Source organism: Podarcis gaigeae (genome assembly GCF_964106915.1).
Source record: "Podarcis gaigeae genome assembly, chromosome: 18".
Taxonomy (NCBI): Eukaryota; Metazoa; Chordata; class Lepidosauria; order Squamata; family Lacertidae; genus Podarcis; species Podarcis gaigeae.
The window spans coordinates 11,210,696-11,231,661 of NC_139696.1; the positions used below are offsets into that span (position 1 = coordinate 11,210,696).

Consider the following 20,966-nt stretch of genomic DNA (forward strand, 5'->3'; position numbering starts at 1 on the left):
ATAATAATAATAAAGGGGCATGGGTGGCGCTGTGGTCTAAACCACAGAGCCTTGAGCTTGCCGATCAGAAGGTCGGCGGTTCGAATCCCCGCGATGGGGTGAGCTCCCATTGCTCTGTCCCAGCTCCTGCCAACCTAGCAGTTCGAAAGCACATCAAAGTGCAAGTAGATAAATAGGTACCGCTCTGGCGGGAAGGTAAACAGTGTTTCCGTGTGCTGCTCTGGTTCGCCAGAAGTGGCTTAGTCATGCTAACCACACAACCCAGAAAAACTGTCTGCGGACAAATGTCGGCTCCCTTGGCCAGTAAAGCGAGATGAGCACCGCAACCCCAGAGTCGTCTGCGACTAGACTTAACTGTCAGGGGTCCTTTACCTTTTAATAATAATAATAGTAATAATAATAATAATTGGACGAGACCAAGTGTGGGTCCAGGAGTCAAGAAGGCAGGTGCCTTCACTGTGCTCTTTTCGGTGCCTGCTAAAAACACGCCTGTTGAAAAAGGGGTTTCTGTGCATGCTGTGGAGGGAAGGGAGGGGCAGGCAGGGCTTGTCCACCTGGGAAGGGAGCCCATTGGGGAGAAGGAAAACTCTGACCCTGAACCTCCGCTGCTTTGCGGGATATCTTCAGAAGACCAGGCCCAGCAGTAAATCCAGCACAAATGCAGAGTGGAGTCCCTAAGGCGGTTGGATGGCGCCTTGTCTGCCTCCTTCCGGCAACTCCTGCAGCCAGTAGGTAACCAAACCACCCCCTGTGTTGCAAAGAGAACGTCAGCAATGTCTAGACAACACGATGACCATATACATACGCAATGGACAACCTTTATAGAATTCCTTCAAACCATAACAAAATGAAATCTTTAGTCTCAAAGTCTCTGAAAATCTTTAAATGAATCAAGGTACCAGACTGTGTAGGATGAAAGACAAGCTGTGAAGCTTTGTGTATTCAGCAAATATGATGTCCAACACTGAACAGTGATTCCAGATATTGACTACTGTTTCGCAGAATTCTTTGTCAGCGTGGTGGGAGGATATAGAATTGCTTCATAAACCCATCTTATTTCGAATGAATGTATGTAAATGAAAATATCAAATGCTGTGGAACAGTGCTCATGTAATAATGTAGTCACTGCTCACGTCTTGCTCTGCTTTCCTTTGAACCTCATCAGCAAGGCCAAGAGGGGGTCTTGCTGCCTGGGCCGTCCAGGACCCCCAGACACATTGGCCAGGTTTGCCCCCCAGGCCGGTCACTGCAACAATTTGACTTCACACCTGGAGGCACAGTCCACTGTCTCTCAAGACTGATGGAGGCCAACAATATATACTACTGTTTGTGCATCTGCTCTTTGCAATACCTTAGGTCTGAGCTATGCAACAGTTCAGGTTTAGCAAAGGTCATGGCTTGCTGACCTGCCAAAGTTCTGCAGCAAAGGAATGGCTGCTTTACTGAAGATGGAGCAACAGAGGCTCAGCGCCATTTGCCATCATTTGTTTGGTGCTTAGCTCAGTTCTCTAAGGAGCTGGAAACATCGACTTGTAAAGTCGGAAGGGACCCCAGGGGTCATCTAGTTCAACCCCCTGAAATGGAGCTCAGTTGATCTGCAACAGAACTGGGTTATGTGGTTCAAGGGCAATTCAGACTGGGCAATTCATACCTCTAATAATTTATGGTGTCTGCTTGCAAAACCTTTAGCGCTTCAGTCTTAGCTCTGTCTATCTGTCTTAATTAACTCGGGGTTTTGGGTCTCTCCTCATCAGGACCAACCCTCCGAAGCTGAACGCCTTCATCATGGACAAATCTCTGCTCGATTACGAGGTGTCCATCGACTCCGACTGCAAGCTCCTCACCGTCGGGAAACCCTTTGCGATCGAAGGTTTGGGGGGAAACGTCAAAGGGCTTTATTTCATGGCTCCCCGAGCCCTGCTCATTTAGCGAGGAATCCTAGCGGAAGGGTTTTGAGATGGAGAGAGAGAGGAGGGGGGGCGGGAGGGGGGAGATCGCAGTCCCAATCTCGCCGTAATGAAACTGGGTCACCTCAATCAATCTTTTAAGTGGGGCTGTTAAATATTAAAGTGCGGGAGATGAGAGATGCCTCTCCGGGGGTCAACTGTTTTCCTTTGGGGGAGGAGGCGGGAAGACGCAACGGCACAGTTGGCTCCTTTGGAGACTGCAGACTTCACATTCCCACCCCCACCCCACCCACACACACAACCTGTCCTTTAGGGGAAAGCCCCCCCCCCCTTTGAGGGCCATGTGCTCTTCTGAGTGACCTATCGGGATTGTGGCTTTAAGTTTGAAAAAAAGGTTTGTAAGAACATTAGGAGAGCCTGCAGGATCAGACCAAAGGTCTGTCTACTCCAGCATTATGGGAAGCGGAGAAGCAAGACCGTGGAGACGCGTAGAATGGTAGAGTTGGGAGGGTCCACCAAGGGTCATCTAGTCCAACCCCCTGAAATACAGGAATCACAGCTAAAGCATCCCCAACAGGTGGGCATCCAACCTCTGCTTAAAAGCCTCCAGTGAAAGGGATCCCCTCAAACTCGACCACTCCGTGGGGCTGTGAGTTGAACTGAACCTTAATAGGTTCTAGAGTAAAGGTAAAGGTAAAGGGGCCCCTGACCATTAGGTGCAGTCGTGCCCGACTCTGGGGTTGCAGCGCTCATCTCGCTTTATTGGCCAAGGGAGCCGGCGTACAGCTTCCGGGTCATGTGGCCAGCAGGACTAAGCCGCTTCTGGCGAATCAGAGCAGCGCACAGAAACACCGTTTACCTTCCCACCGGAGCGGTACCTATTTATCTACTTGCACCTTGATGTGCTTTCGAACTGCTAGGTTGGCAGGAGCAGGGACCAAGCAACGGGAGCTCACCCCATCACGGGGATTCGAACCGCCAACCTTCTGATCGGCAAGTCCTAGGCTCTGTGGTTTAACCCACAGCGCCACCCGTTTCCCTAGGTTCTAGAGTTGTTGTTGTTGTTGTTGTTTAGTCGTTTAGTCGTGTCCGACTCTTCGTGACCCCCTGGACCAGAGCACGCCAGGCCCTCCTGTCTTCCACTGCCTCCCAGTTTGGTCAAACTCATGCTGGTAGCTTTGAGAACACTGTCCCACCATCTCGTCCTCCGTCGTCCCCTTCTCCTTGTGCCCTCCATCTTTCCCAACATCAGGGTCTTCTCCAGGGAGTCTTCTCTTCTCATGAGGTGGCCAAAGTACTGGAGCCTCAGCTTCACAATCTGTCCTTCCAGTGAGCACTCAGGGTTGATTTCCTTCAGTATGGAGAGGTTTGATCTTCTTGCAGTCCATGGGACTCTCAAGAGTCTCCTCCAGCACCAGAATTCAAAAGCATCAATTCTTCGGCGATCAGCCTTCTTTATGGTCCAGCTCTCACTCCCATACATCACTACTGGGAAAACCATAGCTTTAACTATACGAACCTTTGTTGGCAAGGTGATGTCTCTACTTCTCAAGATGCTGTCTAGGCCTGTCATTGCCCTTCTCCCAAGAAGCAGGCGTCTTTTAATTTCGTGGCTGCTGTCACCATCTGCAGTGATCATTGAGCCCAAGAAAGTAAAATCTCTCACTGCCTCCATTTCTTCCCCTTCTATTTGCCAGGAGGTGATGGGACCAGTGGCCATGATCTTCGTTTTTTTGATGTTGAGCTTCAGACCATATTTTGCGCTCTCCTCTTTCACCCTCATTAAAAGGTTCTTTAATTCCTCCTCACTTTCTGCCATCAAGGTTGTGTCATCTGCATATCTGAGGTTGTTGATATTTCTTCCGGCAATCTTAATTCCGGCTAGGGATTCATCCAGCCCAGCCTTTCGCATGATGAATTCTGCATATAAGTTAAATAAGCAGGCAGACAAAATACAGCCTTGTCGTACTCCTTTCCCAATTTTGAACCAATCAGTTGTTCCATATCCAGTTCTAACTGTAGCTTCTTGTCCCACATAGAGATTTCTCAGGAGACAGATGAGGTGATCTGGCACTCCCATTTCTTTAAGAACTTGCCATAGTTTGCTGTGGTCGACACAGTCAAAGGCTTTTGCATAGTCAATGAAGCAGAAGTAGATGTCTTTCTGGAACTCTCTAGCTTTCTCCATAATCCAGTGCATGTTTGCAATTTGGTCTCTGGTTCCTCTGCCTCTTCTAAATCCAGCTTGCACTTCTGGGAGTTCTTGGTCCACATACTGCTTGAGCCTTCCTTGTAGAATTTTAAGCATAACCTTGCTAGCGTGTGAAATGAGTGCAATTGTGCGGTAGTTGGAGCATTCTTTGGCACTGCCCTTCTTTGGGATTGGGATGTAGACTGATCTTCTCCAATCTTCTGGCCACTGCTGAGTTTTCCAAACTTGCTGGCATATTGAGTGTAGCACCTTAACAGCATCATCTTTTAAAATTTTAAATAGTTCAGCTGGAATACCATCACTTCCACTGGCCTTGTTATTTGCAGTGCTTTCTAAGGCCCATTTGACTTCACTTTCCAGGATGTCTAGCTCAAGGTCAGCAACCACACTACCTGGGGTATACGAGACATCCATTTCTTTCTGGTATAATTCCTCTGTGTATTCTTGCCACCTCTTCTTGATGTCTTCTGCTTCTGTTAGGTCCTTTCCACTTTTGTCCTTTATTATGGAAATCTTTGTACGAAATGTTCCTTTCATATCTCCAATTTTCTTGAACAGATCTCTGGTTCTTCCCATTCTATTGCTTTCCTCTATTTCTTTGCATTGCTCGTTTAAGAAGGTCTTCTTGTGTCTCCTTGCTATTCTTTGGAAATCTGCATTCAATTTCCTGTATCTTTCACCATCTCCCTCGCATTTTGCTTGCCTTCTCTCCCCCGCTATTTGTAAGGCCTCGTTGGACAGCCACTTTGCTTTCTTGCATTTCCTTTTCATTGGGATGGTTTTCGTTGCTGCCTCCTGTATAATGTTACGAGCCCCCATCCATAGTTCTTCAGGCATTCTGTCCACCAAATCTAAATCCTTAAACCTGTTCCTCACTTCCACTGTGTATTCATAAGGGATTTGACTTAGATTGTATCTTACCGGCCCAGTGGTTTTTCCTACTTTCTTCAGTTTAAGCTTGAATTTTGCTATAAGAAGCTGATGATCTGAGCCACAGTCAGCTCCAGGTCTTGTTTTTGCTGACTGTATAGAGCTTCTCCATCTTTGGCTGCAGAGAATATAATCAATCTGATTTCGATGCTGCCCATCTGGTGATGTCCATGTGTAGAGTCGTCTCTTGTGTTGTTGGAAAAGCATGTTTGTGATGACCAGCTTGTTCTCTTGACAGAACTCTATTAGCCTTTGCCCTGCTTCGTTTTGATCTCCAAGGCCAAACTTGCCAGTTGTTCCTTTTATCTCTTGACTCCCTACTTTAGCATTCCAATCCCCTATAATGAGAAGAACATCCTTCTTTGGTGTCATTTCTATAAGTTGTTGTAAGTCTTCATAGAATTGGTCAATTTCAGTTTCTTCAGCACAAGTAGTTGGTGCATAAACTTGGATTACTGTGATGTTAAAAGGTCTGCCTTGGATTCGTATCGAGATCATTCTATAATTTTTGAGATTGCATCCCAGTACAGCTTTCGCCACTCTTTTGTTGACTATGAGGGCCACTCCATTTCTTTTACGGGTTTCTTGCCCACAGTAGTAGATATGATGGTCATCCGAACTGAATTCACCCATTCCCGTCCATTTTAGTTCACTGATGCCCAGGATGTCAATATTTATTCTTGCCATCTCATTTTTGACCACCTCCAACTTACCCAGGTTCATGGTTCTTACATTCCAGGTTCCTATGCAATATTTTTCTTTACAGCATTGGACTTTCCTTTCGCTTCCAGGCATATCCGCAACTGAGCGTCCTTTCGGCTTTGGCCCAGCCGCTTCATCAGCTCTGGATCTACTTGTACTTGTCCTCCGCTCTTCCCCAGTAGCATGTTGGACGCCTTCCGACCTGAGGGGCTCATCTTCCAGCGTCATATCTTTTATATGCCTATTGTCTTTGTCCATGGAGTTTTCTTGGCAGGGATACTGGAGTGGCTTGCCGGTTCCTCCTCCAGGTGGATCACATTTGGTCAAAACTCTCCACTATGACCTGTTCATCTTGGGTGCCCTGCTCGGCATAGTTCATAGCTTCTCTGAGTGCTTCAAGCCCCTTCGCCACGGCAAGGCAGTGATCCATGAAGGGGAGGTTCTAGAGTAGCCCCCACTAAATCAGTGGACTGAAGTGAGTCACCACCTTTTCATTTCAATAGGTTGCCTCTGAGTGGGACTCTCTACATCTGCAAATTTCAAGGAGTCTTCTCTGAGTAGAGCTCACAATCGGGTTTTGTGTGTGTGTGTGTGTGTTTGGGTGAAGTGTTTGTGTCTGGCACCTCTTTGTCCCTAGCATTTGGGGGTTCTACTGAGCCGTTCCCTGCAACTGCTCCTGCATGAAAATCTGTTTCATTTTTTGTTTCTTACTTCCTCTCCATGCTGGAATATTCTGTTTCCCCATCCCTCTGCCCCAGGAGCAGCCAGGGGTCTGCAGGGGGCGGCCTTGCAAACTTTGCTGCAAATCCTCTTTGGGTTTATGGGGTGCGGAGGTGGAGGAGGGGAGCACCCGATACCCCCTAACGCTTTTGCTCCTTCTTGACATCCCTAATTATTTCCAGGCTGCCCTCGCTGGAGCATCATCTGAAATGCTTTTTGATCTTTCTGTTTCTCATTAGCTCTTCGGCAAACTGGGGAGCTGAGTGGAATACAAATGAACCCATTATTTCTCTCTCTCTTTCGCCCCCCACCACCACACTTCTTCCCACTCCCCAATAATTGATCCAGTCTCATCTGCCAGATTTATATTTTTTTTGGGGGGGGGGGTTGCCGGGGGTGGGTGGGTAGGAGATTTTTTATTTCATTTTATAACGTATATCAAACAGAGAGGACAGGTGAAAATTGAAAGATGAAAACGATAGAATGAGTGCAGTCGCAGAGGGGTTCAAATAACAAAATCTCAGTTGAGAATGTAAGTTTTATCAGATTATCTATTTGCAAGGCTCGTGATGCGGGCTGCCGTGAAAATGATGCTTCACGTGGCATAAAGGAGTGCCAAATTGCATTAAAAGTGCCAGAAGTCCTTGTCAAAATATCAAATCATGCGTAATTTTCTCCCTATTCCAGAGTGAGTGGTACCAAGTGGCCAGTGTAGGATTTGAGAAGTGTTTTTCATTGAGCGGCAACGACTGTCAAGAGGAGACTGATTGTTTTGACAATATATCGCCAAAAATATTCTGTGACTTTTAATTTTGAACAGCAAACAATAGCTTCTTTAGTAATGTTTAGTGTTTCTGCCAAGATTTAACTCCAGAAATCTTTTACCAGTGTGTACATTCCACCCTAAATGAGAGTTGACTGCCAGGGGATATTCTTGACCCCAAGGTGAAGTGATTGACAGGTCAGAGAATCTCCACCCCCCCCCAACAAAGCAAAGCTGCAATTCTCCTTCTTCCCCAACTGTAGACTGTTTATAACATTAGTGTCTCATATTGAATATGAATGATCTGTAGAAAGAACTCTTATGAACTGAAAGCAGAGGCTCTGTATGTACTTTTGCAAGCCAAGAAAAACTTTTAATAAAAACAAAAACGAGAATGGGTTTGGAAAAAAATAGTTCTTATTAAATATTTCCTTGGGTTACCTAAGTACATACAGTGTCTCTGCTTTCAGTTCATAGAGTTCTTTCCACGGATCAGTCACATTAAGGTGCAAAGTTGCATCAGCAACAATAGGAAGGTTGAATAGCTTTTTTTCCATCCGCCCACCCGCTAGAATATAGTGAATAAAACTGCCAGTACCGTAACACCATTTATATCCATCTGTGGTCAGACTACACTTGTAGAATCATAGAATGGTAGAGTTGGAAGGGGACCCCCAGGGTCATCTAGTCCAACCCCCTGCAATAATAAATAAATAAATAAATAATAATTATTATTATTATTTATACCCCGCCCTTCCCAGTTCAGAAAACTGGGCTCAACAACAAATTTAAAACACTTAATTGATGCAAGAAAAAAAGCATAAAATATAGTATAAAATGTGAATAACAATAAATTCAGAATTCAAAAATCGGTTTAGGGGGAAAATCCATCCAATAAACATTAGATGATCACCAGGTCTAGCTGGCTAAATTAGTCCTATTTGGGCCAGCGAGGAGACCAGGGGAGAATTAGCTGTGGGATCCCAGAGTGGGTAATCTTCATAAAAGGGGAGGGGGAGGGAAGGAAGGGGAATAAAAGATCAGGCTGAATTCAAATTGAAAGCCAGGTGGAATAGCTCTGTCTTACAGGCCCTGCGGAAGGAGGTTAAATCCTGCAGGGCCCTGGTCTCATGGGGCAGAGCATTCCACCAGGTCGGAGCCATCACTGAGAAGGCCCTGGCCCTGGTGGAGGATAGTCTGACTTCCTTAGGGCCCGGGACCTCTAAACTATGGTTGTTCATGGACCTTCAGGTCCTCTGCAGGGCAGACCAGGAGAGGCAGTCCTGTAAGTACGAGGGCCCTAAGCCACAAAGGGCTTTAAAGGTCAAGAAAGACCTGCACCTTAAACCTGACCCAATACTCCACCGGGAGCCAGTGCAACTGGTAAAGCACTGGGTGAATATGCTCCCATGGCAGGGACCCCGTGAGGAGCCTCGCTGCAGCATTCTGCACCCGCTGGAGTTTCTGGGACAGCTTCAAGGGCAGCCCCGCCTAGAGCGAATTACAGTAGTCAAGCCAGGAGGTGACCGTCACATGGATCACTGTGGCCAGGGCGGGGCGGGAAAGGGAAGGGACCAACTGCTTGATGCGGCAAAATAATCCTGCCCACAACTGTTGCTGGTGGGGCTCAAACCTCCAACCTCCTGGTTAACAGCCAAATGCTTAGGTTTCTGTGTCCAGTTTTGGTCCCCGAATGATCAGATGGAACGGATCAAATGTGAGGAGAGGCTGCAGCATTTGGAGTTTTCCAGTTCAGGGAAAAGACGAGTGAGAGATGTCCTGAGGGAAGTTTGTAAAATGATGCGTGGCGTGGAGAAAGTGGATGGGGGAAGTTTTTAATGTTTGACATTTTATTAAGTTTTTATATGTGCTGAAAGCCATCCAGAGTGGCTGGGGAAACTCAGCCAGATGGGCGGGATATAAATATTATTATTATTATTATTATTATTATTATTATTCCTTCCTCTCCTGAAACACTACAGCTTGCATGAAGCTGAAGGTTGGGGTATTCAGGACGGATTAAAGAAAGGACTTTTTTCACGCAGTTAAACTATATTTTATTTATTTATTAACATTCTTATGTTACATCAGTAAAGAATATGATATTACAATACAATGCTTATTATATAATTTTCTACATGTACACAAAATTTATATACTAAGTTTATATACCTAAAGGTAACAAAAAAAGGGGGGGGGGGAACAAGGACAAAAAACTATTCCAAAGCCGTATCCGTACCAACACTTTGGACTTCCTGTCTATCCCGTTGTATATTCCTTTTTTACAATTGAATGTACTCTTATTACTGTATATTTCTTTACATTTTGTCTAATACATTCCTATATCAATATGTACCCTTGGTCTTATTTCTCAACTCAGTCTCTCTCCAACGTCAATCGAATGCTAGCATAGATCACCAACCTTTGCTGTATTTTTGAACATACATCTTACATCTATCCCACTTTTCCATAATTTTTTGTTTTGAGTTGCCTCTCAGGCTGTCAACTGCGCCATTTCAGCAAATTCTTGTAGCTTGTTATGCCAGTCCCTTATTGTTGGGGCTTCTTCTTCCTTCCACCCCTTTGCCACCAAAGTCTGAGCTGCGGCCATTGCATATTGAAGATATTTTAATGGAACCTCCATGTCCAGAGGCAATCTATCTGATCCTTAGGTTCTCAGGAGGACTTGGCCACGGTGAGGATGCTGGACCAGAGAGGCCACTGGCCTGATCTAGCAGTCAGGCTCTCCTTGTTTTATGTTCTAATATCTGACTGATATTGGAACCAGAAGGCACTCTGCACATGCTCGAAACCCAGATTGGTGTTCCTCTAGCAACACCCTTTATTTCTTTTTTTGCATCGACCCACCACAATATCTGTGTTTGTGCCACCTTCCAGGCTACGGGATCGGCCTTCCCCAGAACTCGCCCCTGACCTCCAACATCTCGGAGTTCATCAGCCGCTATAAATCGTCCGGCTTCATGGACCTTCTCCACGACAAATGGTACAAGATGGTCCCCTGTGGAAAGCGGGTCTTTGCTGTCACTGAGGTATGGAGGGGGCTGGGGAGCACACAATGAAAGAACAATCATGCATTGTTGCAAAGGTTGGGTGCCAGCCCCCACTCTCTGCAAGACTCCAGGGGGTTCCAGACACTCGCCCAGGGTCTGTGGTCCCTTGGGTCTCCAGCTGTTTTTGGACTACAGTTCCCTTCATCCCTGACCACAGGTCCTGCTAGCTAGAGATGATAGGAGTTGTAGTCCAAAAAAAGAGCTGGAGACCCAAGTTTGGGAAACCCTGGGTTAGAGTATCAGACTAGGACCTGGGTTCACAGAAGCCTTCCTACTAGGTATTTTAGGCCAAGATATACCCAAAGAAAAGAGGATTCTATTTATGTATGCCACTACAGCTGCGAGAATGCTGATTGCACAAATTTGGAAGACTAGAGAAATACCAACTAAAGAACAATGGCAAGAGAAGTTGATGAACTATGCAGAACTGGCAAAAATGACAGAAAGACTAAGAGAAAAAGGCAACAGCGACTTTGAAAAAGAATGGGAACCATTTACATTATACTTGCAGAAACAAAGAAAGTCTATAGGCTGGACGGCAGGATTTAAATAAACATTCACATTGTTAGTATTAGAAAATGTGTAGAAGATAGAGAAATAATATGGTGTACTACTCATTTTTATGTTTTTCGGTTTGATGTTATTGTATAAATATGTTATTAGTAACTTTTTCTTTTAGGAGGCAGCAAAGTGGGCGAATAGAGAAACAAACCAGAAGATGGGGGAAGCCTAGCAGGGGAGGGAGGAAGGAATGCATTAGCAAATGTTATGAATATGAGATGTGTGTAATGAATTGAAAAAGAAAAATGAATAATTTTTTTTTAAAAAAGGACCTGGGTTCAAATCCCGCTTGGCAGTGAAGCTCGCAAGTGGTGGCCTTTTGGGGCCAGTCACCGCCATCGGCCTTGCCAGCCTTCCAGGGGTGTTGGGGGGATTAAATGACGAAGGGGGAGAGCCATCTGGAGGAAAAGCTGGGGCATAAATAGATAATGATAACAGATACAGTGAGGGGGGAAAGTATTTGATCCCCTGCTAAATTTGCCCGTTTGCCCTCTGATGAAGAAATGACCACTCCATAATTTTAATGGTAGGTTTATTGTAGCTGTGAGAGACGGAATAACAACAGGAAAATCCCCAGAAACCCAGAAGACAACAGTCAGAGATTGATGCGCATTATAATGAGTGAAATAAGTATTTGATCCCTTTGCAAAAGATGACTTAGTACTTGGTGGCAAAACCCTTGTTGGCAATTACAGAGGTCAGACATAGGTGGCCACCAGGTTTGCACATATCTCAGGAGGTACCGCATTTTTCGCTCTATAAGACGCACCAGACCATAAGACGCACCTAGTTTTTGCAGGAGGAAAACAAGAAAAAAAATATTCTGAATCTCAGAAGCCAGAACAGCTAGAGGGATCGCTGCGCAGTGAAAGCAGCAATCCCTCTTGCTGTTCTGGCTTCTGGGATAGCTGCGCAGCCTGCATTCGCTCCATAAGATGCACACATTTCCCCTTCCTTTTTAGGAGGGAAAAAGTGAGTCTTATAGAGCAAAAAATACGGTATTTTGTCCCACTCCTCTTTGCAGATCCTCTCCAAGTCAGGAAGATTTCGAGGCTGATGTGTAGATACTCAAAACTTCAGCTCCCTCCACAGATTTTCGATGGGATTAAGGTCTGGAGACTGGCTAGGCGACTCCGGGACCTTAATGTGCTTCTTCCTGAGCCACTCCTTTGTTGCCTTGACCCTGTGTTTTGGGTCATTGTCATGCTGGAATACCCATCCTCCACCCATTTTCAATGACCTGGCTGAGGGAAGGAGGTGCTCACCCAAGATTTGACGATACATGGGCCTGTCTATCGTCCCTTCGTTGCAGGGAAGGTGCCCTGTCCCTTAGCAGAAAACCACCCCCAAAGCATAATATGTCCCCCTCCATGTTTGACGGTGGGGATGGTGTTCTTGGGGTCATAGGCAGCATTCCTCCTCCTCCAAACACGGCGAGTGCTCACAGTATGTGTGGGCTCCGAGCTCTGCTCATTCTGTCTCTCTCTCCTTGCCCAGACCCTGCAGATGGGCATCTACCACTTTTCGGGTCTCTTTGTCCTGCTTTGCATTGGTCTCTGTGGCTCTTTGTTGACTTCCCTCGGAGAGCACATCTTCTACCGCCTCATCTTGCCTCGCATCAAACGCAAGAAGAAGTTCAACTACTGGCTTCACACCAGCCAGGTAAGAGGTCGCCTCCCAAACTTGCCAAAGCCCAACCTGAGCTTGCAGGGCGGCGATCCGCAGGTGGCAGCCTCCTCTTCTGTTCCCAACTCTCTTAAGCCTGGGATAGAGGGCGGCTTGTTTATCCACCCACCGCATTCCTCCCAGGTGCGTCTGCAAAGAAGAGAATCCCTGCCCACCAGAGATCAGCCAGCTCTTCGTGTCTCAAAAGAACCGGCTCCCAAGCTTGCGTTGTTGACAGGATTTGCAGCTTAAATTCAAATACGGGAAGGCTACTTTGCAGGGGTGGCGTTCCAAGGTGTTTCTGGTTTCAACAAGTGGGTTGGGATGGATGACCTCCTGGGATCCCATCCAACTCTATCGTTCTGTTGCATGCTGATTGGACCACTTTCCTGCTTTCTGCTCACGTTGCAAAGCATTTAACTGTGAAAACTTGAGGATTCCCAAGGAAATCATGTTTCTGAGTATCAGCGAGAGCTGCATGCACTTCACATGCTCAGACACTGTTTTTTTGCCAATTTAGATGTTATCTAGCCAATCTGAAGCCTCACCATTACTTTCTTAATTTGTTTTTAATATATGCCAGAAAATCCACCGGGCGCTGAACATGGGTTTGGAGGAGCAGAGGAACAAAAAGCTGAATTTGGAGAAAAGGTAATTAAGGAACCATTCCACACTCGGCCTTGCGGCTTGCTCTGAACTCTGTCGCTTTATCTCGGGATAAATTTTGCAGCCGGAAAGAATTTGGCTTCCATCGTCCAGATTTAATCAGCTGCTAAGGAGGAGTTTATGCCATTGGGCTTTTCTTCCTATATACATAAAATTGTAAGGCTGTTGTCATGCTATCGTCTTTTAAAAATGATGCAGGACTTTCTCAGGGGGCACGAAGAAAGATGGAAGTGTAGTGATGGAGGAAGGGGGAGGCTGTTGTTGTAGGACAGGGATGTCCAACAGGTCCACGATCTACTGGTAGATCCCTGCGAGGTTTTGGTAGATCGCAGTAGATTGCTAGCTCCCTTTCCTTAGCGGTGGTAAAATAGATTCCAGCCCCCTTGCCCTGTCCTCCATTGTAGCACAATCTGCCGAAGGGGAGTTTTTAATTCTGAGTAGATCGCAGTCTCTTGGGAGTTGACCACCCCTGTTATAGGAGAGGCAGCCACTCCACATCAGGATTTGACCAGGTGCCCAGTATAAACTAGCATATGCAAATGCCATGCAAATTAGCATATGCAAATGTCATGCAAATTAGTACAGACAAATGTTATGCAACACAGCGCAGGGAAACGTTATGCAGCTTAGCATTGGCAAATGTCATGCAAATGTCCCCCAAATTAGCAAGGGCAAATATGCAAACCAGCACAAGCAAATGTAAATTGGCATAGGCAAATCTTATGCAAATTTCCTTTGGGAGCCTGTGCACCAAGCTCTTCAACTACCCAGCAATGCCCCCACAATTGGACATGAAGCTCACTGGGTGACCTGGGGGGGGGCAATTACTGCTTCTCAGCCTTCCCTACCTCACAGGGTTGTTGTGCTTTTCCGCTCTCTTTTTGTCCAAACTAAGACTTTGATCTAAATACAATAAAGAGGGGGGGAGAGAGAAAGGAAGAGAGAGAGAGAGAGAGAGAGAGAGAGAGAGAGAGAGAGAGAAGAGGTTAAAAGAGAGAGAAATAAAATTCAGAAAGGAAAGGACTTCTGATGCTTCATCTATGCTTCAAATATAAACAATATCCACTTTGTCCAGTATAACACCCAACAAATCTACTTTCTATAAGCAAACATGATCTTCAATCCTTGAATCCTAATGTCATTATTTCTTTTTCTTTTTCACGCAAAAAGTCTTTGAGAGGTTTCCAATCTTTAAGAAATGTTAACAAATGACTTTTCTCTGATTAAACATGTCCATTTGCCATCTCGGCTCAGTCCATAAGTTTTAACAGCCATTCTTCCATCGTTGGCCATGATTTGTCCTTCCGCCATGTTAGCGCATGTAAAAGTCTCACAGCCGTGAACATACAGTGGTACCTCGGGTTATACGCTTCAGGTTACATACACCTCAGGTCACAGACTCCGCTAACCCTGAAATAGTACCTCGGGTTAAGAACTTTGCTTCAGGATGAGAACAGAAATCATGCTCCAGCGGCACAGCGGCAGCGGGAGGCCCCATTTGCTAAAGTGGTGCTTCAGGTTAAGAACAGTTTCAGGTTAAGAATGGACCTCCAGAACGAATTAAGTACTTAACCTGAGCTACCACTGTATCTTGTAACAAAGTTCCCTAGTCCTTTTCTAACTGTATACCCATAAGTCCCAGCAGGAAGAGGTCTGGCTTTAGCTGAAAATCAGTCTTCAAAATTCTCTTAATCTCAGAGACATGGGTTCGAGCCCAAGTTGGGCATGTGTCCTGTATTGCAGGGGATTGGTCTAGATGTCCATTGTGGCCCCTGGTGGTTCCCTCTCTGTGAGAAGTGAGGTTACAGGGAACCAGGCAGAGGGCCTTCTCGGTGGTGGCGCCCACCCTGTGGAACGCCCTCCCACCAGATGTCAAGAAAATAAACAAGTACCTGACATTTAGAAGACATCTGAAGGCAGCCCTGTATTGGGAAGTTTTTTAATGTTTCACATTTTATGATGTTTTTATACGTGGGTGGTGCTGTGGGTTAAACCCCAGAGCCTAGGACTTGCCAGTCAGAAGGTTGGCGGTTTGAATCCCCGCAATGGGGTGAGCTCCTGTTGCTCGGTCCCTGCTCCTGCCCACCTAGCAGTTCGAAAGCACTTCAAAGTGCAAGTAGATAAATAGGTACCACTCCGGTGGGAAGGTAAACGGCGTTTCCGTGCGCTGCTCTGGTTCGCCAGAAGCGGCTTAGTCATGCTGGGACATGCTGTACGCCGGCTCCCTCGGTGAATAAAGGGAGATGAGCGCCGCAACCCCAGAGTCGGCCACGACTGGACCTAATGCTCAGGGGTCCCTTTACCTTTACCTTTATAAATAATAAAATTCTTCTAAATATTATTATTCCAACTCTACAGTTCTATGCTTCTATTATATGTTCCCACTGTGCCATCCGTATACAGGGTTGTTGTGTTGAGGACAATCTGCCTTGAGCTCCTGGGAGGAAAAAGTGGGGCATGAATGAATAAATAAAGCCAATTCTCCCTCTTTTCTCCTCTCCACCTTCCCCCAAAGGTGCAACATCCAAAAGAGCCAAGAGGAACCAGAGGTCCCGCCGCCGCCGCCACCGCCCTCCAACCAGCCAGGCTGGAATAACCTCCGCCGGGCAGCTGTGAAGAAGGAGGACAAGCGCGTCCACTTCAACATTGAGAACGCCCCGGAGGAGGCTTCGGATGAGGAGCGAGAGGCCCCCGTCTGGCACTGCATGAACGGCCAGGATCCGCAGCAGGGCAGCAAGGAGGACAAAGAGAAGGAGCTGAAGGAGCTGGAGAGCAAGATCGAGGACATGCGCGAGCAGCTGCGGGCTGCCCTGGCGCGCAAGAGCGAGCTGATGGTGGCGCTGGGGCCACCACCCAAGGCGCCCCGTCTGCCGCCCGCCCTCAAGGCCTTGATCAAGGAGAGCAACGAGAAGAGGTGATGCCCAGGGACGGGGGCCGCCTCTCACCGGCTGGCTGTGCGGGGCGGCTCCAGCCAGTTGTGGAGACGGACAGCAACAGCAACGTGCGCTCGGGCTCTGGAACACTTTCGGAAAGGCTGCACGAGGACCTCTGCGCTTGAGCGCTGCTGGGAAACAGCTTGGGGTGGCCAGCCGGGGGCGCAGGGAAAAGGTTTGCTCTGGAGTCTGCCATGTTTCCCGGAGTCGTTTTGCAAGAGGGGGCTGCGGCCGGTGGCGTGCTCAGCCTGCACTTTGCATGCAGACGTTTCCAGGATCAACTTGCGGCAATGCCAGTTTTCCTTTTTTTAAAAGATCTCAACTAGCAAGCGAGTCCCAGGAGAGAGCCGTTATATATATATATATATAAGGCTGCTTTGTTCGTACGTTCAGGCCCCGACACGCTAGATCTCGCCGCCGCAAGCTGGTTCTCGGTAGGTTCGCCAAGCAGCCGCTGGGCGCATAGGAGCAGGCCTGCCAGCAATCAGTTGGCGCACTCTCCGGCCACCAGGTGCCGTCCCAGTGAAACGTATATTGGAATGACAGAACAATCAGGGAAGGGGAAATGCAGTCGGTCAGGGACAAAACACAGAGTTTTGAACGGAAGGCAGTCTGAGGTCCAATCCTTTCCAGCAACACCAGGGCTTGGGAGAGCTGTTGTATTTGAGCCCCTCCATGTAGGACTCCAACTCCCAGCATCCCCAGGGCCAGTGGTCAAGGAGGAGGAGGATGGGAGTTGGAGTCCTGCAACACCAGGAAAGCCATGGGTGTCCTCAGCAGTGGCAAAGGAGAGATGGGCAATTTCAGAAGAGGCATTCTCTCCTGGGAGCAGGGAAGGCCTCTTCAGAGGTCAGGGCTGCTGACCAAGAGGCAGGAGTGATGGGCACCAGTCTGGATGGTTCAAAACAGGACCAGATAAATTTGCGGAGGAAGAGAGGGCGATTGAGGGCTACTGGTGAGGCTGGCAGTATCTGGTTTCCAACATTGTGATAGATATCACCAACTAAACATTGCGATACATAGAAATATCACGATGTCTGAAATAAGGATGGAGCTATGTAGAGGCATTGGCTGGTCCCACATTGTGATTTTTGCATAGCACACAAACAAATCATGATATCACGAGATGGACTTCAAACCGGTTTTGGATGATATATTGATATATCACCCAGCCGTAGCTACGAGCCAGGACAGCTGTGCTCTCTGTGTCCACGGTCAGAGGCAGTCACGCTTTTGAATCCCAGTTGCTGGAGACCTTGGGGCGGTGTGTGTCAGGGGGAGAGATGCTGCTGCTTGCATTTTGGGGGCATCTGGTGAGGACAGGGGGCTAGACTAGATGCTTCTCTTTGTCCTCAACCAGCTGCAAAACTCATCTCGGGTTCTTTTGAGCTGGGAGTTCAGCAGTTTCTTGGAGGGACACAAGACTCCCCCACGATCCCTGGGGTGGACGCCCCATGGTCTGACTCTGTTAATGGCAGATTAAGATGTTCACATTTCGGAGGTTTTTGGTCTATTTCTGATGGGGCCTTTCCTTCGCCTTTCCGCAGGCGGTTTTATTTTAATGCATTTATTCCTTATGATGACCTGTTGGGTTTCCTGCACAGCTCAGAGGCCTTTGGCCTAATCAGGCTACAACCTGGCAATTATTATTATTGTTAATAATAATTAATAGATTGCATTGTTTGGGCTCAGATTGCTAGCATTCCTCACCTGTTCGAATGCAGGTGTTGGGCTAGGTTGCCAAAGAGGTTCTTAAGCAATGATTGACAAGATTGAGAGCCAGTGGGAGCAACACGGACTCTTCATGCACCTCCCCTAGCCCCTCCCTTGAGTGGCCCTTAATGGCTGGCATGGGCCCAATCCACACTATAGAGATAAAGCAGTGCTATGCTGCTTTAAATGCTCTTGGCTTTTTCTCCCAAAGTGTAGTTTGCTCGGGGCACTGAGAATCAACCGCAATTCCTGGAGTGGTTTAACAACCAATTAACCACTTTGAGAATTGCAAATTCTCTGGGAGGGAGAATAGGGGGCACCCTAACGGTTCTCAGCACCCTGAGCTAACTACACTTCCCAGGAGTCCATGGGGAAAACTGTGGCTGTTTGAAGTGGCATCATAACACCAGAAATGTTATCGGACTAGGAATGCCAGAATGGAATCATGTGATTTGGGGCTTACAGGTCCTTGCCAGTGCGGTGTAGGCTCCTAGCCACAGTCTTCTGCTGGGATACCAGGCTTGGTCGTCCCATTCTCAATTTTACGATGAACAATCCAAGATCTGTTGAGCAGCTCAGGTTTGGCGAAGGTCAACTGAAGCCAGCAGCTCAGGTTTTGCAAAGTTTAGCCTAAGTAACTTGAAGAACTGGAGGACAGGGTAAGGGGCTTGTGCAGAGTTTAGTGGGCTTTTTGTTCAGGCAGCGCCAGTTTAGCAAAACTGGGTGGGGTGTTCTGCTTTGATCAAGCAGCTCATGTTTAGCAATGCTTAGCTTATAGCAAAGATTAACTAACTTGCCAAGGAGCAGAGGGAATAAGTGGAAAGCTTCTTCCAAAATTAGGTTGCAGAGGACATATTAAAAATGACATCATTGCTCGGGCAAAGATCAGTTCCCGGAAAAGTCTTGCTTTCGTTAATCAACAATATAATTAAGCTCAGATGTGAGCTTTCCCCCTTGGAACAAGGGGGGGGGCATAGATATTGGGGATCCTCAGGTTGCTAGTATAATTTCTTACCCCCCTCCTCCTTTCTGCTTATCCTCACAGCACGTAGGTGCAGCGAATGAACCTGCTTGCCCATTTTTGCAGCAGGGAAAAACTGAGGCTGAGAGGCAACAAGCCAGTTCACAGTTCATTCAATGCTGCCGCCTTCCAAGAAGACCCACATCGAAAGAGTGAAAAAATTCACCCATGCAATCATCACTTGCAAACACATATTGAAAGAGCCAGATCAGTGTCTGTGAACTGGAGTGTTGAAGGGAACATCAAAATTCTGCAAAATAGAATAGTATAGTTATATAGAACAACTTTATAACGTGAAAAGGAACAAATTTAAACTGGTATTACTTTTAAATGCTCATTTGTTAGAAAGAGAATTCAACGTGCCTGTTCTTTTGCTCTGGTTGTACAGAGCATTTTAAATTGATTCACTGTGTATGTGCATATGTCTTCCTATATATATAATATTGTAAGGCTGTCATCACGCAGATCTGGGCTTGCACTACAAATCCTCCACTGTGGGCTGGGTGATGAGGACCCTACATTTTTATGCATATAAGAAGATATATACATGGGTGGGTGGCTTCATAATAGATCACTGCAGGAGGTGCGTGCTGAAAACCATAGTTGTTCTATTGACACATCCACACCATATATTTGAACACACGGCTCCCCCTGCCCCCACAGTCCTGGGAACTGTAGTTCACCCCTCAAAGGGTTACAGCAGAGGTCCCCAAACTAAGGCCCGAGGGTCAGATAGGGCCCGAGGGACTCATTTATCCAGCCCGCGGCGACCTCTGCCGCCCGCTCTTACTAGCGCTGCGCTGCGCAGCTGCCAACTTCTGGGTTGGAGGAGCACTGTAAATAGCTAGAGCGCATGTGCAAGCATTATTTGCGCATGCGCAAGTGTTATTTCTGTTGCACATCCGGGTCAGAGGAGGCCTGTGCACATGCGCACAAGCTATTTCCGGTGCTCCTCCGACCCAGAAGTGCGCCGGAAATAGCGTGTGCGCATGCACATGGGCACACGCTCCCCCGCCCTCTGGTCCACCGCACAATCGGCGCTGGAGACACCGGCCCGAGGCGCGGTAGGTTTGCTGACCCCTGGGTTACAGCATGGGTAGGCAAACTAATGCCCGTGGGCCAGATCCGGCTCAATCACCTTCTAAATCTGGCCTGCGACAGTCCGGGAATCAGCGTGTTTTTACATGAGTAGAATGTGTCCTTTTATTTAAAATGCATCTCTGGGTTATTTGTGGGGCACAGGAATTCGTTCATTTTCCACCCTCCCCAAAATATAGTCCACAGGGTCTGAGGGACAGTGGACTGGCCGCCTGCTGAAAAAGTTTGCTGACCCCTGAGTTACAGTGTCCAGCACCATTAATGAACTACAGTTCCCAGGAATCTGTATGGAAAGACAGCTGCTTCAAATCTTTGGTATAGATGTGCCCTAAATACTAGCCTGTTTTGTGGAGGTTTGATGTTCAGACCCCATTTTCCTTGCAGATGTAATGCTGCAGTACTCTAATGATGCAATTCACAAACAATTCACCCCAAATCTCACCTGGCTACTGGCTAGGCAAAGACCTGAAAAAGGAACACAAACCAAACCTGCAAACAAGATAAAAATTCAGGGGGGCGGAATCCCTCTCTGCTTGAAGAATTTATTACAAAAATAACAGCACCTTGCTCGAAAACCCCAGCTGTCAAATATTCATTAAAAATAATAATCTCAGTACACCCACATTTCAGAGCTCATTATACCTTCTGCTTCAGGGGGAAGAAAATGTAGCGGGTTCTATTTTTTATTTATTAAAAAGAGACCTCTTTGTTTTTTTATTCAGCCTAGCCAGAAGCTGTTCTGATTATGCTCAGGACGTAATATTATTTTCATTCATGAATTGCCTTTCATATAAGATAAACGAAATGCAGGACAGGGGATAAGATTATAAGGGGGCGGGGAGGTAAGAAAGACTTGGAAAATAACCCCAAATGCAATCTGCATTCCAAGTAAGATGCTCTGTTTGAAATAATTTGATGTATTTTTGAGAAGCCACCAATGCCATCACTCTAGAATTCATCCGTTGCAACTGACGCGGCACCAAGCTCGGTTTTGGACTCCAACT

At 47.0% G+C, this 20,966-nt stretch overlaps 1 protein-coding gene across 2 annotated transcripts in view; it reads left to right on the forward strand.

The window, feature by feature from the left end:
* GRIN3B (glutamate ionotropic receptor NMDA type subunit 3B) overlaps positions 1-19,458 on the forward strand; it is a gene marked incomplete at its 5' end in the record, with an annotated part of 42,253 nt that extends 22,795 nt beyond the window's left edge. Inside the window, 6 exons of one of the 2 annotated variants that reach the window (XR_014559697.1) lie at positions 1,755-1,870; positions 10,133-10,284; positions 12,364-12,528; positions 13,115-13,182; positions 15,713-16,564; positions 18,889-19,458. Coding sequence is in view for 1 of the 2 variants with exons in the window: in XM_083720239.1 (XP_083576365.1) it covers positions 1,755-1,870; positions 10,133-10,284; positions 12,364-12,528; positions 13,115-13,182; positions 15,713-16,115 (904 nt within the window). Of the gene's footprint in view, positions 1-1,754; positions 1,871-10,132; positions 10,285-12,363; positions 12,529-13,114; positions 13,183-15,712; positions 18,650-18,888 lie in introns of those variants that run through there. The other variant, XM_083720239.1, reaches the window with a different exon arrangement.
* Positions 19,459-20,966: the final 1,508 nt, after the last annotated feature.